The 27,695-nt window shown below is 36.2% G+C and overlaps 1 protein-coding gene across 8 annotated transcripts in view; it reads left to right on the top strand.

The window, feature by feature from the left end:
* Positions 1-27,695, top strand: part of INSC (INSC spindle orientation adaptor protein) — a 134,891-nt gene that overhangs the window by 53,973 nt on the left and 53,223 nt on the right. For all 8 annotated transcript variants that reach the window (XM_072039333.1, XM_072039331.1, XM_072039332.1 and 5 more), the window contains 4 exons: positions 17,570-17,915; positions 18,301-18,353; positions 19,854-19,977; positions 22,495-22,608. In XM_072039333.1, coding sequence (XP_071895434.1) covers positions 17,570-17,915; positions 18,301-18,353; positions 19,854-19,977; positions 22,495-22,608 — 637 coding nt within the window. The remainder of the gene's footprint in view (positions 1-17,569; positions 17,916-18,300; positions 18,354-19,853; positions 19,978-22,494; positions 22,609-27,695) is intronic.

Below are 27,695 nucleotides of genomic sequence, written 5' to 3'. Positions count from 1 at the left end.
TAGCTGAGAAGCATTGAAAAAGTAGCCAAGATGCTGCACTTTCCAGTGTAACTTTGTGACTATCCTTGGAATTAGATTTGTAGATTGGACTCTATTGTATCATCTGCATTGAGGGGAGAAGTTTATATGTAAAGAAGGTCTTTATTCAATGGGTGAAATCACTGTTTGAATGACTGTTGACTAACCTGTTTTTGATTTTGGATTTGAATAAACCATAGAAGTGAGGAATAATTTAGTTTAGAAGGAATCTCTTGAAATATAGTTCCATCTCCTGCTTGCAGCAGACTTTCTACTCGTTTCTTTCTTTCTTTTTTTTATTTTTATTTTTATGCTGATACTTCTCATGTATTTGTAGACTGTTTTGAAAAACTTTGATCAATCCTGATTTTGTTGTAGTACGTGTTAGTCAATTCATTTATCAGATAAATATGGGAAGAAAACACAAAGGACAGAAAAATACTGGAATGGGGAAGCAGTAATTTCAATTAATGATTATCTATTCAGATTGTTTTTCCAGTTTTTCAAGACCTGAAGTATGGCAGTGGTAGTTCTCTGCAGGTTTATGCACCAGGCTTGGATTCTGGGCCAGTGGTTTCAGTGAGAGTTGCAAAGATTAGAGTTTTTTTTTTTTTTTTTTTTGTGCCACTGATGAAAAGTGAAACTTCCACCTTTATTTTTGAGCTTATTTAAAAACAAACAAACAAACAAAAAAACACTTTCAAAACTAATTCGCCTAGATCCGATTAGTAAGGCTAAATTTTTCAGTCAAGTGTAATGGCCTGTCTTCAGGGCATAAAGGATGACATCGTGGCAGTGAGTTTGTGAATATTACAAATATCCAGCCTGCAGAAGTCAAGAGCTGCCCATTCACAAGTGTGTAAATTGAGTGCCCAATCTTAAGAATAACCTTGAAGTAGTCAGGCTTCCAGATTTCAAATGTCAGTATTTATATGGCACTGTTTTTTACCACTTTATTATAATCCAGTGCACCTACCAGAGTGGAGAAATATGATAGAGCAGTATCTCTTCATAAACATTTTTAACATTCTTTTCATAGAAACTTCCCACATTAGGAGTTGATAAGTAAAGCTAATTTCTCCTGTTATCTTTGTGAACACTACTTTTTAATTTAATGCAACGTATGGATATGCATTATATACCTTTGGTATGCACACTCCATTTATAGTGCCATAGCATAGAAAACTTGATTTCAGCATATTCTTCTACCAAATACTTGCAGGATCTTGTTCTAGAAAGCTTCTTAAACCTGCATGTGGAAGAAATAAAATGGCTCCATATGTTCCGACAACTTATTGCTACTCTGTTTATCCTCTGTGCTTTTATCTTTTGTGAGCATTTGAGTGATTAATTGTCTGAGGGTTATTATTTCTTTTTACATTTTCCCATCTCTTCTGGTGTCTCAGGGAAAGGTTTTACCTCACTACTGTTCTCATTTTGCACCTGGTGCTTTTGCTGCTGACACTTTAGCTGATAATTTTCTCAGAATTGCTTACAAAGGTTATCCAGCCAAACCCAAACTATAAGGGGAGGTTGCCTGTCCATTTCTGTTAGCTTTGTATATACTTGGTGTCATGAGAACTCTTTTATTCAGTGTCTCAGCCAGACCCCTCTCAATGTATGTTTGTAGATAGATGCTTGTCTGTGTTATTACAAAAATATTTTTACATCTAGGCATATACGAAGAGCACGTGAAGTCATCCTTCACGTTTTTCATATACTTTGTGACTGATTACCTGTTTCATACTCCAAAGAAACGCCTTTGGCAAAAATAAATAAATATAAAATAACAAAATCACCTAGACATTAGATAAATCAGGAAAGGTTGAAGTGATAAGCTGGAACATGCATAATATTTCATAAATAAATACAGGAATTGTACTTATTTTCTACATGTATTAACTAGCTTGGTTTTATTTGAACCTATATATAGTCCCCAATCATTCTTATGTACTGCTTTGAGAAGCAGCACTGTTTCTCAAATTAGGTCCTTAAGTCATTTATAACCAGAAGTGAGTTTAGTTACGTTTTATATCTCTAAGGGCCTTAACAGTGAAAACAGCCCATTATCATCAGAGGCCTGTGTACATCCCTGCAGCTCGTTAGGACAAGCTTTCCTGCTTCAAGCAGATAAATGTAGTACAGATTAGCTAATTTACTGTGGTTATATAAGAGGAGACACATTAGGATTTCAGGCATTCTTTTATGTCAGAAATAGTTTAACTTTTTGCTAATAGGCAGAAGTGTCCTGCTGATCTTTGCCATCGTGCTGTTCTTTTTTTCTGGGTGCCTGTGAAGCTGAGGTACCCAGAATGCTGCCACTCAGGCACCTGTGTGAGGAGTAGGCAGGTGGTTGAAGAGTATCCTAGCTAATAACAGTGTGATCCAGGGGTTATTTAGCATGGCCTAGAGAACTCCTTCATGAACTTTCTGCAGTGTTTTCCATGTTCAGGAATGAGAAGGTAGAAAATTGAATTAAATCTGTACACAGGAGTAAGATATCCTGTAACAGCAGGACAAGAGACTTGTACAAACATTTATCCTCGGGTATGTGAATAAAGTAAAATGAAATGAGAAGGTGCTATAAGACCATTTAACAAAACTACATTTGTTTTTCTAAAAGCTGAAGGTGCACACCAAATTAACAGGACTTCTGAGTGCTGGTTGCATGAGAAATACGCCTTCTACTGCATCTATTGTATGAGGTTAATTTTAGAATAGTGAATAGCTAAAGGATGGAATATGCAGTTAAAATATGTTAAAGATTCACTTTGTGATCTGATATGGGAGATATTTGGCATATTATTAATGCACAGGTGATATTCTAACTGGTGGGTTTTTCACTGGCATGGGCTGCATGTATGTATACTCAATCACTGTGACTGCAGGTTGAGCTTGGTACCTGAAAACTGATCTGACCAAAACCAAAAACCGACACACAACCAAACCACCAAACCACATAAAGACAAAACAAAAACCTGGCAAACAACAAATAAGACCATCAGGAAATGACCAGCAGGTGCTAGGTCTAATACTTCATTTAACGTGACGTATTACAATATCTGGCTTAAACTATGCTTCTGCAAGTGAACATACAATCTGGAAAAAAGTACACAAGTAAGAAGTTAATTTCATTGGCATATGTTCTGTCATAGTTTCACTCATTCTATAACCAGCCATCTTTCCAGGCAGCTGCAAAGAATAGGAAATACTAGTTGCAGCAAGGTTATACTTGATGGAAAACCCAACCACACTTAACAGATCAGGAGTGCAGTGAGACCAGGGTGATGTTCCCTGAATATAGGAAAAAGACTTTGTCCCATCCCTCCCAGGTCTCAGGAGAATCACTGACAAGTGTATCAGTGTTGCTCGTCTATCCCCATTCTACCACAGTTTCAATAGTGCAGCCTGGAGTATTTCACATTTTCAAAACTTCTGAGTTCAGGTCAGATGCCTGAAGGGTCAAGGTAATGAGAAAAGGTGGGTATAGAAAAGAGAAGGAAATGTAAGCCCGCTACTTTTACTGTCAGTACACATCTGGCAAAATACAGACAGAAGATACTTATTGCTGTTTTTGCTGACTCAATCATAGGAGTAAGGGGTTGCAGCACGTAACATTGATTTTTCTTTTAACTACTTTTACATAGACAATAGAATGTAATTTAAAGGTTGGGAAGTGATAGCAAGCTATTACTGTTCAGTGTGCAGCTTCTATTACGCTTTTACTAATTCCTGTTTCTTTTGACTCGCCTTAAATAAGTTCATTGACACTTGATTTCTGTTGTCCACTAGAACCAAGTTTTCTGTACATTTTGTATATAGCAATTTTAAGAAGCAGGACAGCAAGGGCCCCTGCTTGTATTATTTCTTTTTTTTTTCTTAACGCCTGTTTCATTGGTAACAGGACACAGATACCTGTCAGTGGCTTTTGAAGGGCACATCTATTTGAATGATTAATTATTGGAAAACTTCCAAGAGAAATGCCATATCTTTTACAAAATGGGAATTGCATAATTAGTTCTTCTCTTGTGATTAGAGGATGAAGGTTCAGTTTCTTGCTTTTTATGGATAATTTTTCATTATAGCCCAGTGTAATAATGAGTTTAGTTACATGAAACTTTTGTAGGAAGGGGATGCTGGAGAGAGAAACTGCATATCTCTAGGTTAGACATGCATACTTCTGATCCTGTTTCAGATGGTTTAAAACTTAGGATATGGAACTGAGGGTATTGAGTCCTTCTGGAAACAGGTGGCAGAGGGAAAACTGGAATCTGAATTTCATAGACTTTTCCTTGCAGTTAGTGATGTGCAGAGTTAACTCTGAATTTCCATCCTGATTTGTCTCAGTTAGAAAAGCACCCCCTACTTGACAGCTTTGAGAAACCACTTAGCAGGTGCTTTGAAATTTTTATGAAGTGACAGTCCTTTAATAAAACTAAATTGATATATTCTTTTTCTCTGGAAATCAGTAAAACATAGGTATTACACAGAAAATTCTAAATGTAAATCTATTTGCATTTGCTTCTTTATACAGTGAAGTCTGTTACCTTATTTTCTGGTTGTATGCTGGCAGCACTGAAGGATTGTTAATCAGACACTTGACAAATACACAGAACTTTTTTCCCTCCTCTGAAGACTACTCTCATAGTAGGAACAGAGAAAGGGAAAGTAAAATAATTTTCAATGAATAAGACATTTTTTATCAGACACTTATTTCCTATTTGAGGAAATTCTGTTACCACAGTAATTTACATGAAAAAAATTTTAGCCAAGACTGGTGACTACAGGAAACTTTGTATTATGGAGTATTTCCTTGCTTCTGCTTCTGATACATTTCCACATCCAATTTTCTTGCTCCCCTATGAGGTACCATAAAGCATTATAGTAGGACAACAACATAGTTCCACTTATCCTTTAATTGTTTTTAATGCAGAACGCTGTACTCACATAAAATACTAATTTATTTATATTTGGTGTGAGAGGATAATTTGCTGAATCTGGGATAGATTACTGCAAAACAATAACAGCAATCCCATGTTCAAGTTCACTAGTTTTTTTTTTTTTTTTTTTTTTTTTCCCCAGTTAGCCCTTTCCCATGTTCCTTTTGTGGCTAGTAAGAGTTCATTAATACTAAATAAATAATTAAGAAGGGATAATTGACTTTTATGCAGTAATATCAGAACCATGTTTTTTCCCCCCTCTGGAAAACATCATTGTTCTGTTTTTAATGCACTCCAGAATGTGGAGCCTCTGCATACCCTTATGAATCATGGAGAGCTCATTTGTGCCTGAGTTTCACTGTCAGTGACCCAAAGCCTGCTCTCTCTAAATGAAGAGGAATAAATAGATATGCTGCTTCATCCTACTCACTAAGAAAGGGAGAAAAAGATCTTTTTTTTTTCTGTGTTCTTTGTAATCTTTTGTAATATTCTCTCCCTCCCTGTAAAAGCCACCTGTCTCTGTCCTCCATGGTACATAATTCTTTTCACCCGCTCCCTTCTGAAGATGGAGATTGACACCTGTGCAGTGGTGCTCTTGTCAGCGAGATTTGCTCCCTCGCTTACTCCTCTTCTACATCTGAGATTACCAGAGCCGCTGGGAAAAGCAGTAAGGTGAAAAGTCCTCACTAATGATTTACTTTCAAGGAATGAGCAATCTGCAAGACTCCTTACCAGCTCATCTTTACTTTCACCAGGGAACCAGGCTGTGGTTGTTTCCTCACTTCATTCAGCATTTTGAAGAACCCTTTGGAACCCCTGTCTTTTTCAGGTTTTGGAATCTGATTGCTTTGGATTTTAGATTTTAATGAGTCTGTACTAGCTCAGGCATTCTTCACTCTTCAGCTGCTGTCCTTCATTCAAAAGCCACTTTCTGGTGGTAAACATAACTGTTCGTTTCCTTTTTCCTGTTGCCTTTTAGCCTTCAGAACTCCTCTCAGGTTTGAGAAGAGCTTAGATTTTGCCTACCTCTCTTATGCATGTTATGGTAGCACCTGGAAGCTCCAGCCAAGATCAGAATCCTGTGCACAGCACTCAGTGCTAAAGCAAGGACATGTTACTTCAGAGGCTAAGCAAAAGAGACAGTCTGGCTGAAAAAAAAAACCACATCCTTGGTAGAAAGTGACAGAAGTGGTCAGAATATCAGTAGAAAAGCAGAGTGGAGCCCAGCTTTTGTAATTGCTTTTGCAATTTCTACCCAAACAGTTTATTCACTAGATTGCTCTGCTCCTCGAAGTAAATTTATTGTGGTTGGAGGGTGACATAAGCTTTAACTAAATCACAAAATATAACTCTGGCTGTGTACAGCAAATGGAGTACAAATATCTCCTACATTTGCTTGGCTCAAGAGTCTGGCAACAGGGTGGTGAATGTGTAAGCAGAAAAAATGAAGTATTAGTATCAGCAGAATGAGGGAAAGGAAAGAAATCAGAATTTTGAAGCACATTCAAAAGGCAAGAGTAAAATGGGGTCTCTTCAGATTAGATCACAACCTAAAACATAATCTGTAGTTTGGGAGGGAGGTAGCATGCACAGAAGAGGAGTGTGCCATGCACACGTACAGTTATTGATGTTTTATTCCAGGCTGGAGCATAAGGCTGGTCCAGGTAGGGACACTAGCACAGAAGATCTAGCTTTGGTAAACAGTCTTTTAAGAGGTGATTTAGAGGTGATTTAATCCAGTGTATAATGCTAGTTACACTTTTTTTCAGTAAGACTTTTGTTCAGAAAAGCAATTTAATGTATTTGAATAATACCTAAATTCAATAAGCACAAATTAAAAAAGAAGAAAGTAAGAAATGCTTCCTTCACGTTGTTAATAAGGAGTAGATACTAAATGCAGAATAAAAAAAGTACTCCAGATGAACAAAAACTAAATTTTCAGTGCAGACAGGAACACTAACAATCTATCTTTGACTGTTAAATGTGTAGGAAGAAAATTGAAATACCTGAGAGAAGCAAAACACAACTCAATCCCCATGAGACAGGAGATGACTATTTAAGGTGCTGAACTACTAGCTAGCAAAATTTTGTTGTGCCTCCAAGTAGAAATCGGGAAAACAGTCTTGTGTCTAGGGAGCCAGGAAAGGAAGAGCAAGAGGCTGCTGGAATGGAAAAGAGGAGAAATTCAGGGGAAAAATGCTAGCAGATATTACCAAAAGATTTGGGATTAATAGGGAAATGGGATGCCAGAACATGAACCTGCCAAAGATAGAATGTACGGAATAACCTTTTATTATCTCATAAGGTAACCTTATTTTCTGTTTTCCCTTTTAACAAAGGCAATTCATTGGAGATTATGTGCATGACAATTTACTTGTAAATACAGCAAGCAGTAGCTATTAGGCAAAAGGTGAAATGAGAAGGAGTAACTGTAAGGTTGTTTCTGAGAGGAGAGAAGTAGACTTCAAATATTGGTCTTCATACCTGTTTTTATTTGTTTCATTTCACAAGTGACACAATTTGCTGTAGCTTAAATTTTGGAGTATTGCTAGCACAGATCATCAGCCTTTTGTCTGGAAAAAGAAGATCTTGAGGCCAGGGATAATAGAAAAAGGACGAGTAGTTGAAATCTCAAGGTTTTGCATTGAGGGACTCAATAAGAAAGTCTGCAACAATTTGTAACTTATTCAATGGAGAGCTTAAAAAAAACAAACAAAAAAACAAACAAACAAAAAAAAAAAACAAAAACAAAAAAAAAACACAAAACAACAAAAAAAAACAAACGTATGCTAGTTGATAAGATGCCTGTGACAGCATTTGCCAGTAAGATGTAGTGAGTAGGGCAGCAAGATCAGTCCTGGGCTGTGTAAAGAGAGATTTGTGTTTGAGATAGGGGTGTATTAATGCCACTGTGCAAGTTACTATGAGACTTCATTTGATGTCAGGAACGATATCAAGTCTTGCAGTAAAAAAAAAAAAAATTTGCAGCAGCTATAGACCTACCAGGGAGTCTGGAGAAAGGGGAGCGCAAATAGACAAAAGGAACCTAAGAATCTTGCTTTTCAACTCTTGCAAAACAAGCTGAGAAGGATTTTTTTTCTTTTCTAGAAATGCATTGGGAGATAAATTCTTAAAATGAAAGATGAAACTAAATAGGCATTAAATGACTATTAAGAAATTCATATCAGAAGCAAGAAATTTCTAACCATTAGAGCAGTGAGATTCTAGTATAACCATTTAATAGAACATTTTTGAGCTCACGATAAACTATTGAGTTGATTTTTTTTTTTTTTAAACCATTTATGGACAAATTACCAGCCAAGTGGCTATGATGACCTAAGATCCAAATTTCAAATCCTCGGTTTCTACAGAAACATATAAGCATGAATATTAGATTTGATCAGAAAAAAACAAATAAATATTATTAAGCATAAATATTGGATTTGATTAGAAACTGCTTTCTTTGACTGAGACTGCTTAAAGAATTTTTGTCATCTCTGTCAAGTATTTATGAAACTGTTGCTAGTTTTCATCTTTTTAGTTTGTCTGTTGAAGAGTTAATGTTCTAATATGACTCCTGGATACCTGGTGTTGGCTGTGCTTTTTTTCTTACTCCTTTTATGACAGTTTGAGCAGGAGCTGCTGTGCAATAGATGTGACTGAGTGTCCCCAAATTTCTGCAGTCTCCTGAGTGATACTGATCTCATAACTCCCTGTAAAATGGTTGTTGCTTCCTTCATTAAGTAATCCAGGCTTTATTTAATCAGTAGGGTTAGGACCTTAAGTGAGTAAATAGCAAAAGGTGAAAAGCTAATGGTACTGCTCATAATGCATGTCATAACTCCTTTGAAAAAAGCACAGTGAGTGGTACTGTTTGTTATTAAACTACAAATTAAGGCAGACTTGAAAAAAATAAATGTTCAGTTGTTCAGTGAGGCACTGACTCTACTTTCCTGAACTCTCATGTTAGTCTCCAAATTAGTCCTTGCTTGTGATTGAGCATTCCCATGGTCTGTGGCCCTAAATTATTTCCAGTGTTGTTTCTCTCCCCCTCTTTTATTTCTATTTCTCCATCCCTGCTAGGTGTTTACAAGGACTCCTCTCTGAGCATATTGTTCTTAAAAAGCTGTGAAGAACACTGACCTCTGTGATTACAAGTGTAGCTTGAGCATCAGGAAGCAGTGAACTAGGATGAACTCAATGAGCATTTCTCTCCTGCTGGTGGCCTTGTTGACATTTCTCTCCTGTCTCGCAGTGCAGGAACACCCCCTGAGCTATTTGTGGCAGTTAGAACTTTTTACTCAGACAGCAAGTAGTCTGAGTACAATAACAATGTGAATGCACATGGAGGACAACATCCCTTTGAGATTACCAACACAGTTCAGTCACACAATCACACTTGGTGTTGTGAACACCTGCAGAAATGTTTTAGGTAGAGCTGCCTTGTGATATTCCATCAGGCTATGCTCTTCGGCATATATTGGGCTAAATACAATACAAAGTCATGGATTTAGGCATTTTATACAAAGTTAAGACCTCTCAGCTCAGATACTTCCCCCTCCCCTTGAAAAACTATAACTCTGTTTTTGCAAGACCCAGGCTGTCATTTGAGAACAGAAGTGGTAGGATCTTGCCGCTTCAGCACTGCTTTTGTCTGAACAGTGGAGAATAGTTTCTTATTTCATGACCTCACCTCAGATGGAGGGAAGGGCTACTTCATCCAGCCCATCAGAGAACAATTTGCCTGGGCAAGGAAGGGAATCCCCTTTCTCAGGGTAGAACAAATGATCAGGTAGCAAGCTGAACAAGAGAACTAATATCTTGCACAAATCTTGGTTAGCTGGTTGTTTTACTAATTTATTTATAAAGCCTGTCTCACACTGATATTCTGTGAATATTAAAAACCATTGGGAGCTGATCCAAGAATAGCATCACAAATGCAATCATTTTCATTTCAAATAGTCATGTTATGCAAATATAAATTGAACAGATGTATCGACTTAGTTGGTGATCGTGACAATATTTGTATAGTGTTTGTTCAGCTTTTGCCTGCAAGCTGTAGCCTTATACTATTGTTAAGCTGCTGAAAGCATGTTTTATTTAACATTTCCTTCCATTCTGTCAGGAAATCCTACCCTCATTAATTGCTGTCTTTATATTCTGCAAACTCAGTGGCTTAAGTGCTTGTTGAGACAGCTGCTGTTTTAACAATGTGATGTACCAGTCACAACGTGAAAATGCCTCAAACCAGGCTGAATTTGTCCTTTTGCCTTCTGACTATCCATTCAGTTGATGGAGGCTGGAAAAGACCTGGCCCTACCTAAGCTGTAGGAAGTGAAGGAAAGTGAAGATTTTCTTCTGTGTGAAGAAAATTAACATTTGATAAGTTTAACCTAGATTTTACATAACCTAATTAGCAAGCTGAATTAGTCTGTGATTTTATATCATGTCTTCCATATGTTCTATAGTGTGCCAGTAATTCTGGGATAGTATAAAATTTCCAGACATTTTTAGGGGGACAACTTACAGTGAGGATTTCTCAGAAAGGCATAAAGATCTGAGAGGAACATTCGTGCAGCACTTAACACTGAATGATTTATGTGGCCTTTTAATTAGGTGCGATGAAGCCATACACCATGCCTAATATATTAAAAGTATTTATAGTATTTTTACTTTCCTTATAGACGTTTCTTCCATATTTGTGGATGCACAAGATTTCACAGAATGCAGCAGTCTGACCACAGTTGTTTAGTTCTAAGTTTCACAGACTGGTCTGCATTTAATTTCCCTGCAGAAATTGGATGGATGCCTATCAAGGCACAAGCTTTTTGTGGTTTTAACATGTTTTCACTGTAGTAGCGCCGACTTCAAGGAGGCTGGTGGTTTCAGTAACTCCATCCCAGAGCACAGATGCCAAACTGAATTTGGTTGCATTGAAGTTTCAGTAAATGACAAGGGGACCATTGCTGGTTTCAGGTCAGGTGAAAAAGATTGTGGGCATCAGTTATTAAAACAAACAACAACAACAAAAAACAGAAGTGTTGTTGTGTCCTCGGTCAACAAAACAGTTAATTTTTTATCATTATCGTGAGAAATTTGTATTTTATTTGTGATCTTTGAGTAATTCTGGTTTTGTTAGCAATATAATCCTGCTCATTGGCATCCTGCTTCCTGAACCTCCTAGTGGTAATGCATTAAATCTTCCATTAAATTCTGCTGCACTTCTTTGTGGTTTAAACCTACTCCTAAATTAAACAGAGGTGGAAGGGTGATCAATGCACACTAAGAGTTCTGTTTTCTAGAATACAGTTCAGGGTGTTTGGCTGACTACAACACTTAAACTCTTTTGTTTTGAGTAATGTTTTGAGGGTTATAGTTTGCCTTATCAGTTAGAGACTTCATCTGGGGAAATTCTTAACTTCCATAACTGTAATGGTTGACTAATTGTTGAGGCTAATTAAAATATGACTAATACAACCTATTAACTTTTTTTTTTTTTAAGACTAGGGATGACCTTGCTTTTTTCTGTTTTCTGAGGGTTTAAATAATGCATACTAAACCCAACTTTTGTCCTAGTGAAGTTGGGTCGCTGATGTTTTACTAGAAAAAGTCAAATCAAGGGGAATCATTTGGCTAATTCTTTAGCTTGCCACGTCAATTACAAATGTCAAATATTCATAGACTTCTTTAGGTATGATCTGCAAAGCAAGAGTTTTCACTTAAAAATCAGGAACCTGACTATAAGCTGCCCCAAAGCTATTCAATATCACTTAAGTTAGCTCTCTAGCTATATGAAATTTTGCTAAAATCAGTGCAAATATATCATGGATCTACAAGGCTCTTTTATGCAATTAATAGCATAAAGCAACTTGAGGATAAATAAGAGCCTTCTCTAAGGCTCTTCATTAAATCCTTCCGCTGATAGTTGAGTTCTGCTGTCTATTATATTAATGTAGACACTGGCCCTGGGTATATTGGGTACCTATGAATAATTTTGAACAGATGAATTAGAAAAAAATTAGAGGTGAATTATGTTCAAAGAGGGGGCTAAATCCATTCAAGAAGTTGTTTGTTGCCAATTAATTACCTACTGCTAATTAGAATAATAAATTTGAGCACAGTTGTAAGACTTGGCATTGATTCACTGTAGGCTTATCTGGAAGCTGTAGTAAATGCTATCATTAGGATTGGTAATAAATCTGTCATAACAGGTAAAAATGGATAAAAAGACTAAGAAGCCTCAAAAAAACATAATTCCACACAGCAGAAGCCTTTCCTCTTTATAAATATAACAGACATGGGAATTATTCACGTGGATTGATCAGTTTAGGCTTCCACATAGTTATAAAACATGAAACTTCAGTACTTACTGAAATTCAGCATTAAAATGGAGGCATAACTCTTTTTCATTATAACATTTGCAATTTAAAAAAGAGTATGTGCTGCCAGTAGAAAGTCCCAAGCTGGAAATTTTACACAAGTGATCTAGTTGTTATTTCTTCACTCTTGTATTCATGTAGCACCAGCATAACATAGGGAGTGTTGCCACCTATCAGGTTGCTTGGCCTATCCTAGAGATCCTGTGATTCATTAGTTAATGAACTACTTGCTAGATAAAAGAAGATGGAAAAAGAAGTGTTGGTAACAAAACTCTGAATATAACATATGTCTTAAAAATGTAAGATGAATTTTTTTCAGTAAGCCTTTCTCCAGGATGTCTGCACTGTGTTCCATAGTGTAGAAGTGTCTGTATGAAACAAGGTCTGAGTGTCTGTTGAAGCAACATCTTTTAATGTGCTGTTCTAAGATTATTTCAGCCTGTGATGCCAAATGGTTTTGTCAAAATAATACAATTTAAAAAAGACTTTCTTTGGCAGGGACACTAGAATTCAGAGTATTCAAATTGGTAGGTGCTCAAATTCAGTTGAATGGTCTTGGAAACTTCATCAACTGTTTTACAACCTCAATTAAAACAGAATGACTTTAAGAAATGCTGGAGACTCTTTTGACTTTTTATTTTGCACTGAATTATTTTTACTGCTATTTTTACATGAAATGCTGCTTCTTTAATGTAGACTCTAGATAAATTGCTTTTTTGTCAATATGCCATGGCATACTGAATCCAGAAATTCAAACTGGTGGGGAATCATCCATAAACATGAAGGTCTCTGTCAGGTAACCAACTACTGGCGATTAATAAAACAGAACTGGACAAAATCACACCAGTGAGGTCCCTATGCTTGAACCAATATTGTTCAACTTATTTGTTAACCACCTGGAAAACAGTAGTAGTTGTATTTTGCATCAACACCACTTCAGCTGATGCAAAATCATTCAGGTTAATTCAAAATAACTGCAACTACAAAATCACTGAAGTATCTGTCAATATTGAGTCACTAAAACATAAAATGCCTCATCAAATTAAATGTTAATGAACATAGTGCATGCTAGGAGAAGGGAACTCAAAAACCACCTCTTTCATCATACATACAGAAGAACTAACTTTTCCAATAGTGAAAAAAAAAAAAGATTCTAAATGAAAAGTAGTAGTTTTTTTCTGGAAGATAAAAAATGAAACAGCTCTCTTGAAACACGTAAAAGAGAAATGTAATTTTGGGAATTCTTGGAAAACAAGAATTCACAGAAAATGTGATTCATGTGTATAAATCTGATGTACCTGAATTTTGGATATCGTGTGCTGTTCTTGCCGTCTCATCTTGTAAGGGCATAGGATAGCTAGCAATGGTTTTAGAAAATATGGGAAAGGGTAAACAGCTGATCAGATGTGCGAAGTCACTTCTGTATGGTGACAGACTAGATAAACTGAATTTCTCTAGCTTGAAAATGAGAACTCAGGAGATATGGTAGGGCAAACAAAATAATGAATTACACAAAGAAAGTGAATGCGGAGCTGTCTTTCAGTATTTCTTTGCTTACAAGAACTAAAGAGCTTGTGTTAATATCCCCAGGCAGTTAGTTTAAAACAATAAGAAACACTTTTTCACACAAAACATAATCAAACACTGTGAGACGCTGCCCCTAGATGCTGTGAAGGCCAAAAGTTTAACTGAGTTCAAAAAGGGATTAATGGCTACTTTTGTTTCATGAATTGTGAAAACATCCTGCTCAGACATGTATTTTGGCTTAGGAAGTTCCTGAACCACTAATTGCCAGAAGATGGGAAGGAGGGGTTGCTCAGCTCCTGCCATGCCTCTTGTAATCTTTCCTTATGCATCTGCTAATGGCTGTGTTGGGAGCAGGATAATGGGCTAGACAGATTTTTGGTCTGACCCATTATGGCTGTTTTTATTTTTTAGGCATAATATTTTTTTCAGTAATGGGAGACGAGATAGCTGAAAGCAAGTAGTAAGTTTCTATCAGTAAATGCAGTTTGGAATATGATTTTTGAAAGGTAATTAGGAATGATCACGTATTTTGCTTTCCTTATTTTAATATACAAAAGATAATCTGCAAATTCGAGAGTTTTTTTCTAAATCTTTTTTTTGTACAGTTTATAATCCTTCTTTTTTTTTCTTGTTGGAGTAAAGATTTCCTTTTGAGATTAAAGAAAACATGAGCTATATTTTATGATATTCTAGATTCTATGATTCTATTTCTTGTTTTATCTGACTAACCTATTTGAGCATTTTTCGCCATGTAAACATAATGTAGGAGTTTCTGTGCTCACTAAACAGATTTAATCAATTATCATAATGTACTTTACAAATGAAAAATACATTACTCTGTCAAGTGAGTTTATCCTGTACTGCGTGCAAAGAGTGCATGTCAATATAAATCATGGTTTCAAAGTTCTAAAGTTTTTTTTTTTTTGTCTATTAGGAAACCTTGCTTCACATTCAAAAAGGCAATAGGGAGAATACGCACAGCAAGAAAAATGTGAGCCACAATTGAAGATAAAATGCAACTACACAATGTTCAAAACTGAGTAAATAAACACCTTAAATAGTGGTAGTTTGGAAAGTTTAAAATTTAAAGTAGATTCATCATGTGTGGTGAAAGGCGGATTGAATCAATGCAACTGATCTCTTGTATCTTGTTTGTTGTTGATTTATTTTAAATTATACTTGAGGTGAGACTCCATATGCATATAATAAATTTTGATAATTTGTGCAGTATTACCTTATTGGTATGGAAGGGGATTTCTTGAATTCATCTGATGTTCAGCACAGTAGTTGAAAAGGCTTTCTGCGTAGTCTTCCTTAGTTTGGCTAGTGCAGTTGTTGATTTTGCCCTAACAGTAGGGCTTTATGTGCCTTTATAACAGCACACAGCATTAGTGCTGTGGGGCTGAGTGCAATAAGTCCCTGTCCAGACTAAAAGAATGGAAGCTATAATACAAACTTTTTGTTCTTTCTGATGTAGCATCTTGGAAAAACTCCAGCACATGTCAGAAGGTAGACAGTACTCCACCACAATGCCAGATTTAGCTGTATGATATCAACAGAAATTTGGACAAAGTAATTGAGCCCAGTCTCTTCTGCTTGCACTTAAGTTCATTTCTTCGTTACCGTTCGTCTTCACTTCTTTGGAATCATAGAATCATAGAATATCCTGAGTTGGAAGGGACCCTTAAGGATCATCAAGTCCAACTCTTGACACCGCACAGGTTTACCCAAAAGTTCAGACCATGTGACTAAGTGCACAGTCCAATCTCTTCTTAAACTCAGTCAGGCTCGGTGCAGTGACCACTTCCCAGGCTCCTTTATTAGTAATCCGTCTTTCACCTGAGGAAGAGATAATAAAAATTTCAAGGCTTTCATATTGAGAAGGGCTATCAGAAAATTAAAGCTAAATATGCAGCTGATGAAAATTGATATTTTTTTTATTTGTTGCAGCTCAGAAATCTGAAATTCTCCATTAGTGAAGTGCTCTTTTTGTGATTTTTTTTTTGCATACTAACGTTACATCCACTAGTCATGATTGTTTATTAATTCTGTGGAAACTATTTTAGATGTACAAAATCAATTTCCTATACCATAGAGACTTGCAGTGATTATCAAACTCTTGGCCTCCTGCTATGCTTTTATGGGTGAGTGATATAGTATTGAGAAGGTATATTTTGGGCCCACTGGGGGACAGATATTGATGAAATCAGTCTTGCCTGTTGCAAGATCAAAAAAGTTAGCATGACCTGTGATATCGTCATGGTATCATTCATTTATCCTGATTCCCGCGACCAACATATAGAGCATCTTTTAAGCTTTTGGTTGAAGATGAGGAAAATTCAAGAAATTTGAAAATAAATTAATTTTTTTCTTAAAAACTCATCTTTTCCCCTTAGCTCTATACAATGGTGTATTTATTCAGTTTTTATATATCTACTATTTATATTAGAAATGTATTAAATGTGCCTTTTCCATGTTTACACATATATATTAAATACAAGGTTAATATATACACTCTTTTGAGGATTGGGAAGGGGAAAACAAACTGAAAAAATCTGGTCCTACTGTTAAACCTGGAAAAAAAAAAAAGACTGATTTCTGGACATGGAGAGTGTTCTGTCCTAGGTTTGAAAGCAAGGGTCGGGTGGAATGCCTTGGCAGAGGTGATGCTCTTTCTTTGGGGAGCTTTCTTCCACAAAAGGAAGTGGAGTTCCAGCCTTAGGTGTGGTAGGTGAGAGTCAAAATACACAGCTGCACAAGTGCAGGCTCCCAGGCCTTCTGCAAAAGGCAGTGAGGAACCAGCCAGGCCTTTGACAGAGAAGGCAAATTGCCAGGGAGGCAAAGGGATCAGAGTGCTTGCATTGAGGCTCTGGGGAATTTGGGAACAGTCATAAAGACAAGCTCAGTACTACTGCTGCCTAGAGTACCACACTTTGCTAATTGCATCCCTGCCAGAGGGTGCAAGTGCACAAAATGCAGGCTCGTTGCCTTGTGTCAGGGTATACCTGAGTTCTTTCAGCCTCATTGTTTCACAGCATGTTTGCTTTAGTGCAAAAATGTGCTTTGGTAGTTAAATGTGCACATTGTACAGACAGCAGTGAGAAGCACAGGGAAAGATAAAGGACTGGTTGGGAAGTAGAGTTCAGCTGAGGTTTAAGGGATTATGTTATGGCAGAAACCAATATTGCTGACAGCATCATTAGCTCTCTTGGTTTGGCTGTGTCAGAGTGGATGTAAAGGGCTTTGAAAAGATGCTGCAAGGTAAAACTTGCCTGTTCAGTGAGAAAGTAACAGGTGAAATATCTAGAAAATGTTAACAGTCCCATAAGTAGTAAGCAAACATGCTCAGAACATTGCTACTTCGTTGTATCAAACTTTGAATTTACAAGAAACTGTAGAACTGTTTTCTCCCCAAACTACAATCTAAACTTCTGCTTAGTCATCTCTGTTCTCTGCTCATTTTTCTCTAATAATTTTGTAGCATGGTGTGTGATGTAAAGGTGATCAGAAACACAAAGTTTTTCTTTGGAATAGAATGCAAAGCATGGTTCTGTGTTATACTACAAGCAAATCGTTTGCTCAATCTGTTGCTTTTTGTCAGTCAAATGCAACCTGATAGTTAGATGTACTAGTATTTTATTGCTGATCATTACTCTAAGGATCACTTTGTTTCACCTTATTCTTCCTCCTTTCTTTACTATCTAGCATGCATTTAATTCAGGTGGACTCTGTTCAGCGATGGATGGAAGATTTGAAGCTGATGACAGATTGTGAATGCATGTGTATTCTCCAGTCCAAACCGATCAGCATTGAGAAGGATGAACAAAATGAACTCATCCTTTCCTCACAGTATAGCACATGCAATAACTTGCAGCTGCTGTTAAAAAGAGCTTGGATCATAAGCACAGAGTTGACCAGGATTGCTCAAAAACTAGAGAAGAACAGATGGCAAAGAGTCCACAGCATGACAGTAAGAGTCAATTGTCATGTACGTTCCATGATAAATGAGTACAACACATTTACAAGAAGTTCTTCAGAAGAAATGCACCAGGTAGTAATGCCTTACTTGTCTTCTGTCTTGTTTATTTTTTTAAATTGTAATAACTGCAACTTTCTTTAAACAATTGGTAAGAAATTCTTACACACAACACCTCTTGCTGAAGATGTTTAAATTTCTTTTGTCTATGGAAGCATTTTTGACTCATTATGGATCCTATTTTGTCATAGGCCTGATTCTGAGTGCTGATAATATTGACAAATTTTGCTGAAGAAAATTTAGTTTTCAGTGACCACCAGACTGAAATAATTAAATGCCTGAAGACTGAAATTAATTAAATAATTAAAGGGTTTTTACCTAATTATCATGAACAAGCATTATTTATTTTTAAAAAGCAAATATGTATTGTTACTTAAAATAACCTTTTCTCTCTCTGCAGTTGGAAAAACTTTTAATAGACAAGTGTTCAGAATTTACAGCATTTACAGAAAGGTAATTTATTTATTATTTTTATTGTTTGAAATATTCATTTTGCTTTTTTATTATTACATAGAATAATAATGGGAAGTACAAATCCAGCAAAATCTTCAAACATTTGAACTGCAATTCTGAAAGAGTTTGTGTTAGCCCCCAGTGTGTGAAGTGAACTGCTTTTATCTAAAATGTATCCTCATGAAAGATGGAATCTGCTGTTGTACTAGGAGCATGGCATAAATATAACACTGTGAGAGAGGTTTTTTCAGAGCTTTTAGGCATTAAGGGAGAAAGTCTGTTTCTTTTTTGAGACAAAACTCCCATTGAGTTCTGTGGAACCAAGATTTCAGCTTCCATGAAAAATTTAGTGTGAGATTATCATAAAAATGTACCTCTGTGCGAATACCCACCTTAGTAAATCAAACCCACAAAATCACAAAAATATGCGTTCCTTTAAGTTGAATTTATTGGTTTACTTAGCTCCATGCATGCTGGAATTCTGACACTAAAAAATGAAAAAGACACCATCTAATTATAAGCAAGGAATATTTATTTTTTCTCAAACTCACACAGCTCAAACTTTGCTTTTATATTCTACACATACATTTAATGAGATCCCCAGTCCCGTAGTGTCTGTCTCCATTAACCCTTTCCCTCCTTTTCTGTTTGAAAATGTTAATATAGGTAGGTGAAATACAGGCAACCTATAGAAGGGAACATACTGTGTAGATGGAAGCACTGATCAACCAATCTGTATCTTCCATTAGTGGCTTGCTAAGGTGTAATATGTTTTGACAATTTAAAGTAATGTATTTGTGTGTGGAAACACTAGTTAATTAATTTGAATTGTGTAATGTTTTCCATCTTTATCGTGTTTCTTCAGTTGGCAAGTATCATTGGTTAACAGGATAGTGACACCAGCTCTGTAAACTTGCTGTGTGTCATCTTTGTTCTTAGAAGGCTTAACTTTTGAATCTGTTCTTTAAATTATCTCTAGTCATTATTCTGGACATGCATTCATTTTGTGCCCTTATCCTGCTTTCATTATACTAGGACAAAAAAATAAAATAAAATAAATAAATAAAAAAATATATATATATATAACACGCACTTTTATCATCAGGAAATATGGATATGCACAGCTGCAGCTGAAATGCAGGCACTCTAGAGCGACTGTAACAAAAAGCATCAGTGGAAAACAGCAGAGTTACACTGGTATAAACACAGCATCTGCAGCAAAATTTGGCGTGCAGTCTGTGTCAGTCATTACTGTCCAACACTGACCTTTGGTGTTATGCTTACCATGTGCAGACAAAGCTTTGATATTCTGGTGTGATGCTAATGGCAAAAAGATGATGTACTCCTGTGAACAACTGGATCCTTGTTACATCCATGTTTTTAATGTGCTGTTACAGCACAGATAGCTCACCTGTGACAATCAGCTTAAAACAATTGCTTTGTTTGTAAAACAATTGGATCTTGTTTTCCGTCATTTCTTCCCTTTCCCATTCTTTTTAGGTGTGTACAAACTGAGGATGAACAGATGCTGAGGTCCATGAAATCCTGCGTTAATGAAACGCTCACTACTGTTGCTCAGTATTTTGGCCAGTTGATAGAGCTGGTTTTCACACACGAGGCACAGGTTAGTCTACAAAAAAACAGTGTTATCAAATTGTTGAACCTCGAGGGAGAACATTGATAATTACAGCTCTGTTTTCAGCAAACTTCTGATTGGTAATTCAGATATCTTGTAAAGAGATTTAGGTGCATGTTCACCTGATTTGTTTTCAAAACAAAATGATCTTGTGGCTCACTATGTTAATTATCATTCCTGATAGGTGTCTCTCAGTGCAAGGGAGATAGCTTCTGGACAATGCATACTTTATTAGACCTTTGGACCCATTTTTCTTTTCCCTCCCTGCAGATGCTGCTTTTCTTTAGAAACCACACACACACATGCATGTGCACACACAAAGTCTATCCTGCTCTTGACAGTTCTTACTAAAAGCTAAAATGTCTAGAAGATGTTCATATACATATTATTACACCAGACATTTTAACCATATCTTAGACTCTAGGAAGTAGTGATAAAATACAATATATGACTATCAGCTTTCTTGTTGCATCAAAACAGAAAATAAGCTCTTACATGTATGTAGTAGAAAAAAAAATAAATCCAATTCATAACCATCTACTAGTTTCTGAATAATTCCTTCATCCATAGTGTGAGGACCAATGAGAGCAAAGTCTGTGTGTGTATGTATGTATAACCTCCCAGAAGCATTGCAGGCATGATGTGTACATTTAGTGGTGATTACATGTAGATAAACACAGAGTAATTAAGCTGAAGTTACAGATGCTCTAAATTTTTTCCATTAGAGCATTCTTGAGGTAATAACCTGTAAGTCTAACCAATCTGTCTTGATTTAAACTAGTTTCTTGAGATCTTATTAGCTATCCCCTTGTACCAGCTTCCTCAAAACCAACAACAACCAAGAAAACCCAACTAATTATGCTCAAATCATGTGTATATGTCTTAGAGGTGATGTTATGTTGAAACTTTGAGCAGGAAAAAAAAAAAAGCTTGTTAAAAAAGAAATAGTTAAACAGTATTTATTACTGTGCTGAAGCAAAATCACTGTATGGTATTGTTTAAATTCTAATGTACCTTGATGCTTTAAGATTGCAGAAAAATGTGTGTCTCTTTCAGAAACATCCCCAATAGTTTTAAAAGATCACTGCTAGGAATTGAAAGTCTCCAGAATATATTTGCAGAATTATAGTCAAGCTAACAAGCTACGTGCTAATGCACTTTGGTTAGGATTTATGAGAACTACATGAAATGCGTCATATGAATTTAAGTGCATAAATAACTGCATATTGCAAATTCAGTTGTTTTGATGCTTATTGCCTTTAATCTGAAGAGGAGTTGTAGACTGTGAATAGTTCTGTTTGAATACTTTGACGCTTACTGAGACATTAAATCCCGATCCCTAATCCCTATATATTTTAAGAGAGCAGGGTTCTTCACCATCCAATCTATATTCCTATTGTTGATGACTTGGGAGAGAGGTCATCTATAAAAACAAAACAAAACATAATAACTGTTTTCTGAACCACCTAGTCATACTCACTTCTGCTATACAACCACATTGTCTGTGGATAGTTGACCACACTGGAGCAGACTCTTTAGGTGAGAGGCTAGGACTATTTACTCAAGAGCTTTATGTTCCAATCAGTGTGTTGGGATTTATTCATGAAAATGATTCATATAATAATGTGAACTGGTAAGTTATGTCTTTTAAAGAAGAATTTTTCTAAAGGGAGATGTGAAGGGTGGAAGAACACAGCGTCTGAAAAGGAAGATAACTGAGCTTTATATCAATAATAGTGTAAAATCTGGGATATTTCTTTGCATTTCTTTCAAAGTTGTGTTAAATATGTAAATGATTATCTTCCTCCTTCTAACAATTCTTCTTCTAATGATTATGTGCTTTCAAAGAATAAAATTAAGCTGTGTTCTACCAGCAGCTGTGTTTATCTGTGCAGTTGCAAGGGCACACACACAAAAGCAAGATAACTATTTACAAAGATAAAATATTTAACCTATTTCGTATATTTGTGAAATAAACGATTGCTCTCTGAGTATTCCTGTTACTGATCAGTGACACTCTTCCATTTTAACTAAGACTACTGATGATCATAGAGCTTTAGTAAGTTGTGTTAGAAAGAGTAAGGCAATGTTGCTAATAAATAATGTGAAAATCCTCTATCACATTGTGATACATCTTCTGCACCGAGACAGTTAGATGCCTTCACAAGTTTTTATTTCAATTCCAGGCCAAATCTAATAATAATTTACTGAACTGCAGAGTTCTTTATTAAAAGGTTTCAAACAAATGCCTGTTTTCTTACTCTGATCATATTTATTTTGAAATATTACTATTCTTGTTTACATCTATTTAAATGTGATAGCAAATATGTTAAAATATGATTGATCTGACTCCTGCCCATGTTTTTCTTTGCTTTTAGTTTATCCGGGTGAGAAGGAACATGGTATGGATTAAATGGACTAGGCTTTCTGCTCCATCTCATCTTAAATATAATACTCACGTTTTTCATTGGAAGTAACTGCGTTTTACTGTCTTATATCACACAGAACCTACTGAGGCAAATAGATTTGTCGGATAGTGTGTACATCACTGAGTCGGCGATTAATAGTTTATTCAGCCTTACCCAGGAAGGTGCTCACCTTTGCCGCATCATAGCTAAGGTAAGGGGAATGTATGGATTAATTTGGAGTAAAAATAGTAATACAAGTGGATTATTTTACTGAACATACTAGTGGTGGGGAGTTTTGAAATGTACAGGACAAGATGAAATTCTGTATTTCCGAAGACTGATAAAATCTAGGTTAAAGAACAACAAAACTTAAATCTGAGAAACTTTATTATTATTATTATTATTGTTTTATAAATAAATTGAGCATGTAAAAGACAGAAGATAGCAGGCAAGAAGTCTCCTGTCAGTTGATGGTTCTTGATGTAGGTATTTCACAGCATCTATCTGGATCTTTTCTTGTTTCAATTTATGTCCATACTTGTTTTCCTCCCTCCGGGTACTGCTATAGAAGGCCTGGCTATGAAATCTTGATAATCTCCTCTGAGGCACTGGAAAGCTGCTTTTTTTTTTTTTTTTTTTTTTCTTGCCTCTCTCTCTCCTCTCTTGAGGTGTATGCACTCTTGCAGCTCAGGTGGCATCATTCACTTAGTCACCAAAAACCAAGCAAAATGGAAGTTTCAAGTGCCCAACTAATGCTGATAATTCTGAATATTACAGAAGAGGGATCTAGACTAAAGTTGTGTGGGCAAGCAAAGGAACAGGAACCTTTTAAGTCTTTCTGACATGTCTTTCTTAAGTCTTTTTACAGAGGGCTGTCATTGTAGTGTAGGTTACTTCTGGCAGCATGTGCTCTTACTCATTCAACAGTTGATGCTTGCTGTGGGTATAAACCCATCACTCTACCAAGATCAGTGATACTGTTAATCCCTGCAGAGTGCCTTTGAGGACACTTGGATCTTGAAAAAGTGAGAAAGGCAAGGCATTTTATGAGGTTGAGGATAGGGTTATCCAATTCCTAGTATGTACATATAGAAGGAAACATTTTCCCCAAGCTTCTGCTTGTGGAGTGTTGTGCCAACCCCTTGTCCTGCTTGGAGATGAGGATTAATAGCACCAGCTAATTCTTTTTTTTCTGCTCTGTCTACAGATGGACATTTGCACCATAAAAACACTACTCTGTTCTTAAGGCTCTGAATGAGGTAGACTCGTGTAGTGGATCTTGGCAAGAGCATGAGAGGTTTATTTTTTTCTGAATTGGTATTTGAGCTCCACTCAGTGGTACCCAAAAACAATTTTAAAATGTTGAGTATTGAGGAAGTACAGAACTTACAAATTGGAGAAAATTGATTGTCTTCTTTTTGTCATTATGATAATTCTATAGACAGTTCAATTTATCAGAAATGAAGTCTGACCTTCCATAAATCACTAAATTAATTTATTACTATCATTACATGGATATGTCACAGGATGCACTAAATCGTTTCCAAGTGAGGAAATGCATGTCCTTATGCAAAGAACCTTAAGTGGTGTTTGGTTGCCAAACTATAGTGGTGATTGTGTCACCCATCCTGTGCATCTGTTTGCTCTTTGCACTGAAATGCAATTGTCTGGACTCACCGTCATCCTTCGCCTTCTGTATGACATTGGTTACCTGCATCAGTGAGCAAGGTGGCAGAAGAACAATAACAGACCAAAGTTTTGCATTTGATCACTTGGATTAGGTAGTTATGACAGTGAAAATGCAGGGTGATGTATAAAATTAAGAAACAAAACAAACAAACAGCCTGATGCTGTGCCTACTTATTAAGAGGATGGGAATGGATTCAATATTTGCAAAGATCTCAAGACCTCCCATACATACAGAAGTTCCCTAAAGAGTTATTGTTGTAAAAAATAACAAAACAAAACAAAAATCCTAGACAGAAGCTGAATGTTTGTATAGTGAAAGCAAAACTCAACAGAGCTATTCATGCAAACTTGAAATCGTACTCTCCATGACAATCTGTGATCTTGTCGATTGTTGTATTAGTGTGTTCTTCTGTGCCTTAAGCCATAAATTATGCTTCTATAGTACATCAAAATCTTGGACATGAAACCAAGAACCATGTTAATTTTGAAAAGCTACTTGGAACTGGTTTCTTGCTTTACATCTTGGTAAGGTTTTCAATCGTCTCTCTCCTTCCATTCCTTCCCCCTGCTAACACTGTTACCAAAATTTAAAATGTCTCTGCTTTTTAAAACATCCTCTGCTGAAAAGCCACCTATAGTTTTACTGTACCTGGAGGCGTCCTTTGACTCACTGGAAACTGTTTTGGGCTTTGCAGTCAAAGTTAAAATATAGATGTTAATTATTTTTTTCATCATGTAACAGATCTACCCTGGAAGAGTCATGTTGTCTCACACTGTTAAGCCAGCTAGTTGTTCTCTGTGTGAAGTTAAAAGGCTAAGATGGTTTCTAACATAAATGAGTAGTAGCAAGGACAACATAAGAAATGAAGGAAGAAAGAAGAAACATAAATAATAATGTTAATAAAAATCCTTGAATTCTGAGCTAAAAGAAAAATCAATGATGCGATGTGAGTTTTAAACAACGTCATGTGCATCTGCTGTCTATGATGGTGGCAGCATAATGGAAACTCCATCAGTTTAGATGATTTTAAGTGCAAAAAGAGAAAACGAAGAGAGGAAGAGCCAGTGCAGCACTTGTAGCAACTACCAGTCACAAAAAAACTGTTTTAATCAAGCTTTTGCCTGTGGATCAGTTTCCTACATTTGGAAGCAAATGTTCCTAAAAATCCTTTTCTCATGTCTCCTGACACACAAGCATAAAACGATGTGACTAACTTGGATCATTGTCTAGGGCTGCATCCATTGCAGGGGTGTATTCATAAAATCTTTGTCTGTGAGACTTGATCCCAGAATCTCTCATTTTAAAACCTGCAAATTATTGTCTTGGTTAAAATTCTTACCTTCGTGTTACAAGATAATAAGATCTTAAAATAAAATAAAATAAATCACAGACTGGCTTGGATTGGAAGGGACCTTAAAGGCCATCCAGTTCCAACCCCCTACCATGGGCAGGGACACCTCCCACCAGACCAGGTTGCTCAAAGCCCCATCTCAGCCTGGCCTTAAGCACTTCCAGGGATGGGGCATTGACAGCTTCCATGGGCAAATTTTGCATGTACTTAAGCACCTGTAGAAAACATTAGCATTGTTTGAAGTATACTGGTTTTAAATTGATTAATCTTCATGACAGCCAGAAGAATCCTTAAAAATGCGAGTTTCAGAGTTGAAATAAAAGGCGGGGCATAGTAATACAGAAAAAAAAGTATTTGTAAATCTATTTCACTGATCAATTAGTGTAATCCTAATTTTATTGGACTAGATAGTATATTAATAGTCTCTAATGAGAGAGAGGCAAAAATGCAGATAGTATTTATTTGCAGTAAAACAAATATACCATAGCTGTTTATCACACCTTTCTTTGGAGTAGCTGAGCCTAAATGTTTTACTGTTTGTGGTCTATAGGGGTGTGCAGCAAATCATTTATATACCAGTTCCATTTCTAGCAAGTATTTATTAAGAAGATTTCTTTAGAGCTAGTAACAAATGTTGTCCTCCATCCCAAGGAAAGGCTTGATGGGAATTTGCTGTATTTTGAGTCATGTAAGGCTGGACCTGCAAAATACTACTCCTTAGAGCTGGATGCCTTTTTTCTTTATTCACTCAACCCGTGCACAGTGTGACTTTTTATACTCATGACCTCCCTCACATACTTGCAATTGTATTTCAGGTGATTTTGTTATCTACTGCTAGTCCTTCTGAACTGCATCTCAGGGATGTCTCCAGGAAATTGAATTCCTACTAATCCAATATAGGAGAGAAACAGGTCATCAAACATTAAAGCAAGTTGTCCTGTCATTGAAAAAAGTATGAGAAGCCTGTTCTGAATGAAACTTGCATTACCACAAGAGCAATGTTTAATGTGTTACTTTGGCAATTCCAGTTCTTAACCAAAAGTTTGCAAAGGATAAATAAAAGCACACTTAGATATATTGGGATCTTTTGGAAAGGTGTACTTCAAGTTAAGCTCCAAAGCAAGCAAAACTCAGTGCTCTTAAGTTTCTTTGGATGGAGCTGTTTACCCATTTGACCAACTTATATTTATTCCTATCAGATGGAGTAGTTCTGTCATCCTTGCAAAAGGCACAGGTGACAAACTTAGATAAAGGTGAATAATTTCTGGGGGATGCTGAGATTCCAGTAAAGTTTAGGGCAGCTGGGTGCTTTTGACAAGCCACAGAGTCAGGCACAGTATTTCCTGCCTATTTTGCTTACAGCTCTCTAGATTCATTACCTGTGATCAACATTTTACAACTTGGTAATGGCATTCAGCGCACAAAATAAGCGGTTTGGATCTCCTCCTGATGAATGCAGTGATAAATCGCTTCCTGTCCATCAGAGGAAAAAGCAAGGCACCCACTTGTCATAAAGAAAGCTTGAAGCTAATGTGCCAATATTACTTGAGCTTTACTAGTGTCATCCACAAACTTCTGCTTATTATAACCAAACTAGAGAATCAGATCTTCTCTGATCCCACTAAACTGTGAGGACTTTCAGTCTAACAATAAGACTCAAGAAATCTTAATTACCTCTGGTTTGGGGACAATGCTGTACTTGGTCTTTTCTATATAATTTTTAATAAATAGTTTAATTACTACATGGGTGAAATACCAATATCCTTTTGTGGAAGGAAAAATGTCAGTTTTGGTGTACTGCCTTTTATTTTAAAAGAAATGTCTGCATGCAGCAGGCTATATATAGCAATACAAGACATAAAATAACTCAGATATACGTGCACTTCCTACAATTCCACAAATAATTTTACTCTTAGCAAACCTTACTAAATTTACTATTTTCACTGATTTCGTAGAAATGACACACATATGCGAACACATAAAATTCTATCCTGAAAATACAGAAGTGTTAATTTTGTCTAATTCTAATTTTATTTTAAATTGGTATCTATTTTTGTTAAACCGAACAGATTAGTTTACTATATTATTCTCTACTATATTCCAGCAGAGATAGTACAAAAATATGGAAATAGTTCTGAATTGTATTCCTGAGATTTTGTCAACACAACCCATTGAGTTTCCAAATAACAAACTGTTAGGAGAAAAATTATTCCAGTAGATCTGAAAGATATTTCTATATAGATGCTACTTAAGCAGT

Source organism: Anas platyrhynchos, chromosome 5, assembly GCF_047663525.1.
Source record: "Anas platyrhynchos isolate ZD024472 breed Pekin duck chromosome 5, IASCAAS_PekinDuck_T2T, whole genome shotgun sequence".
In the NCBI taxonomy this organism is placed as follows: Eukaryota; Metazoa; Chordata; class Aves; order Anseriformes; family Anatidae; genus Anas; species Anas platyrhynchos.
This window is presented reverse-complemented; position numbering and strand designations above follow the sequence as displayed.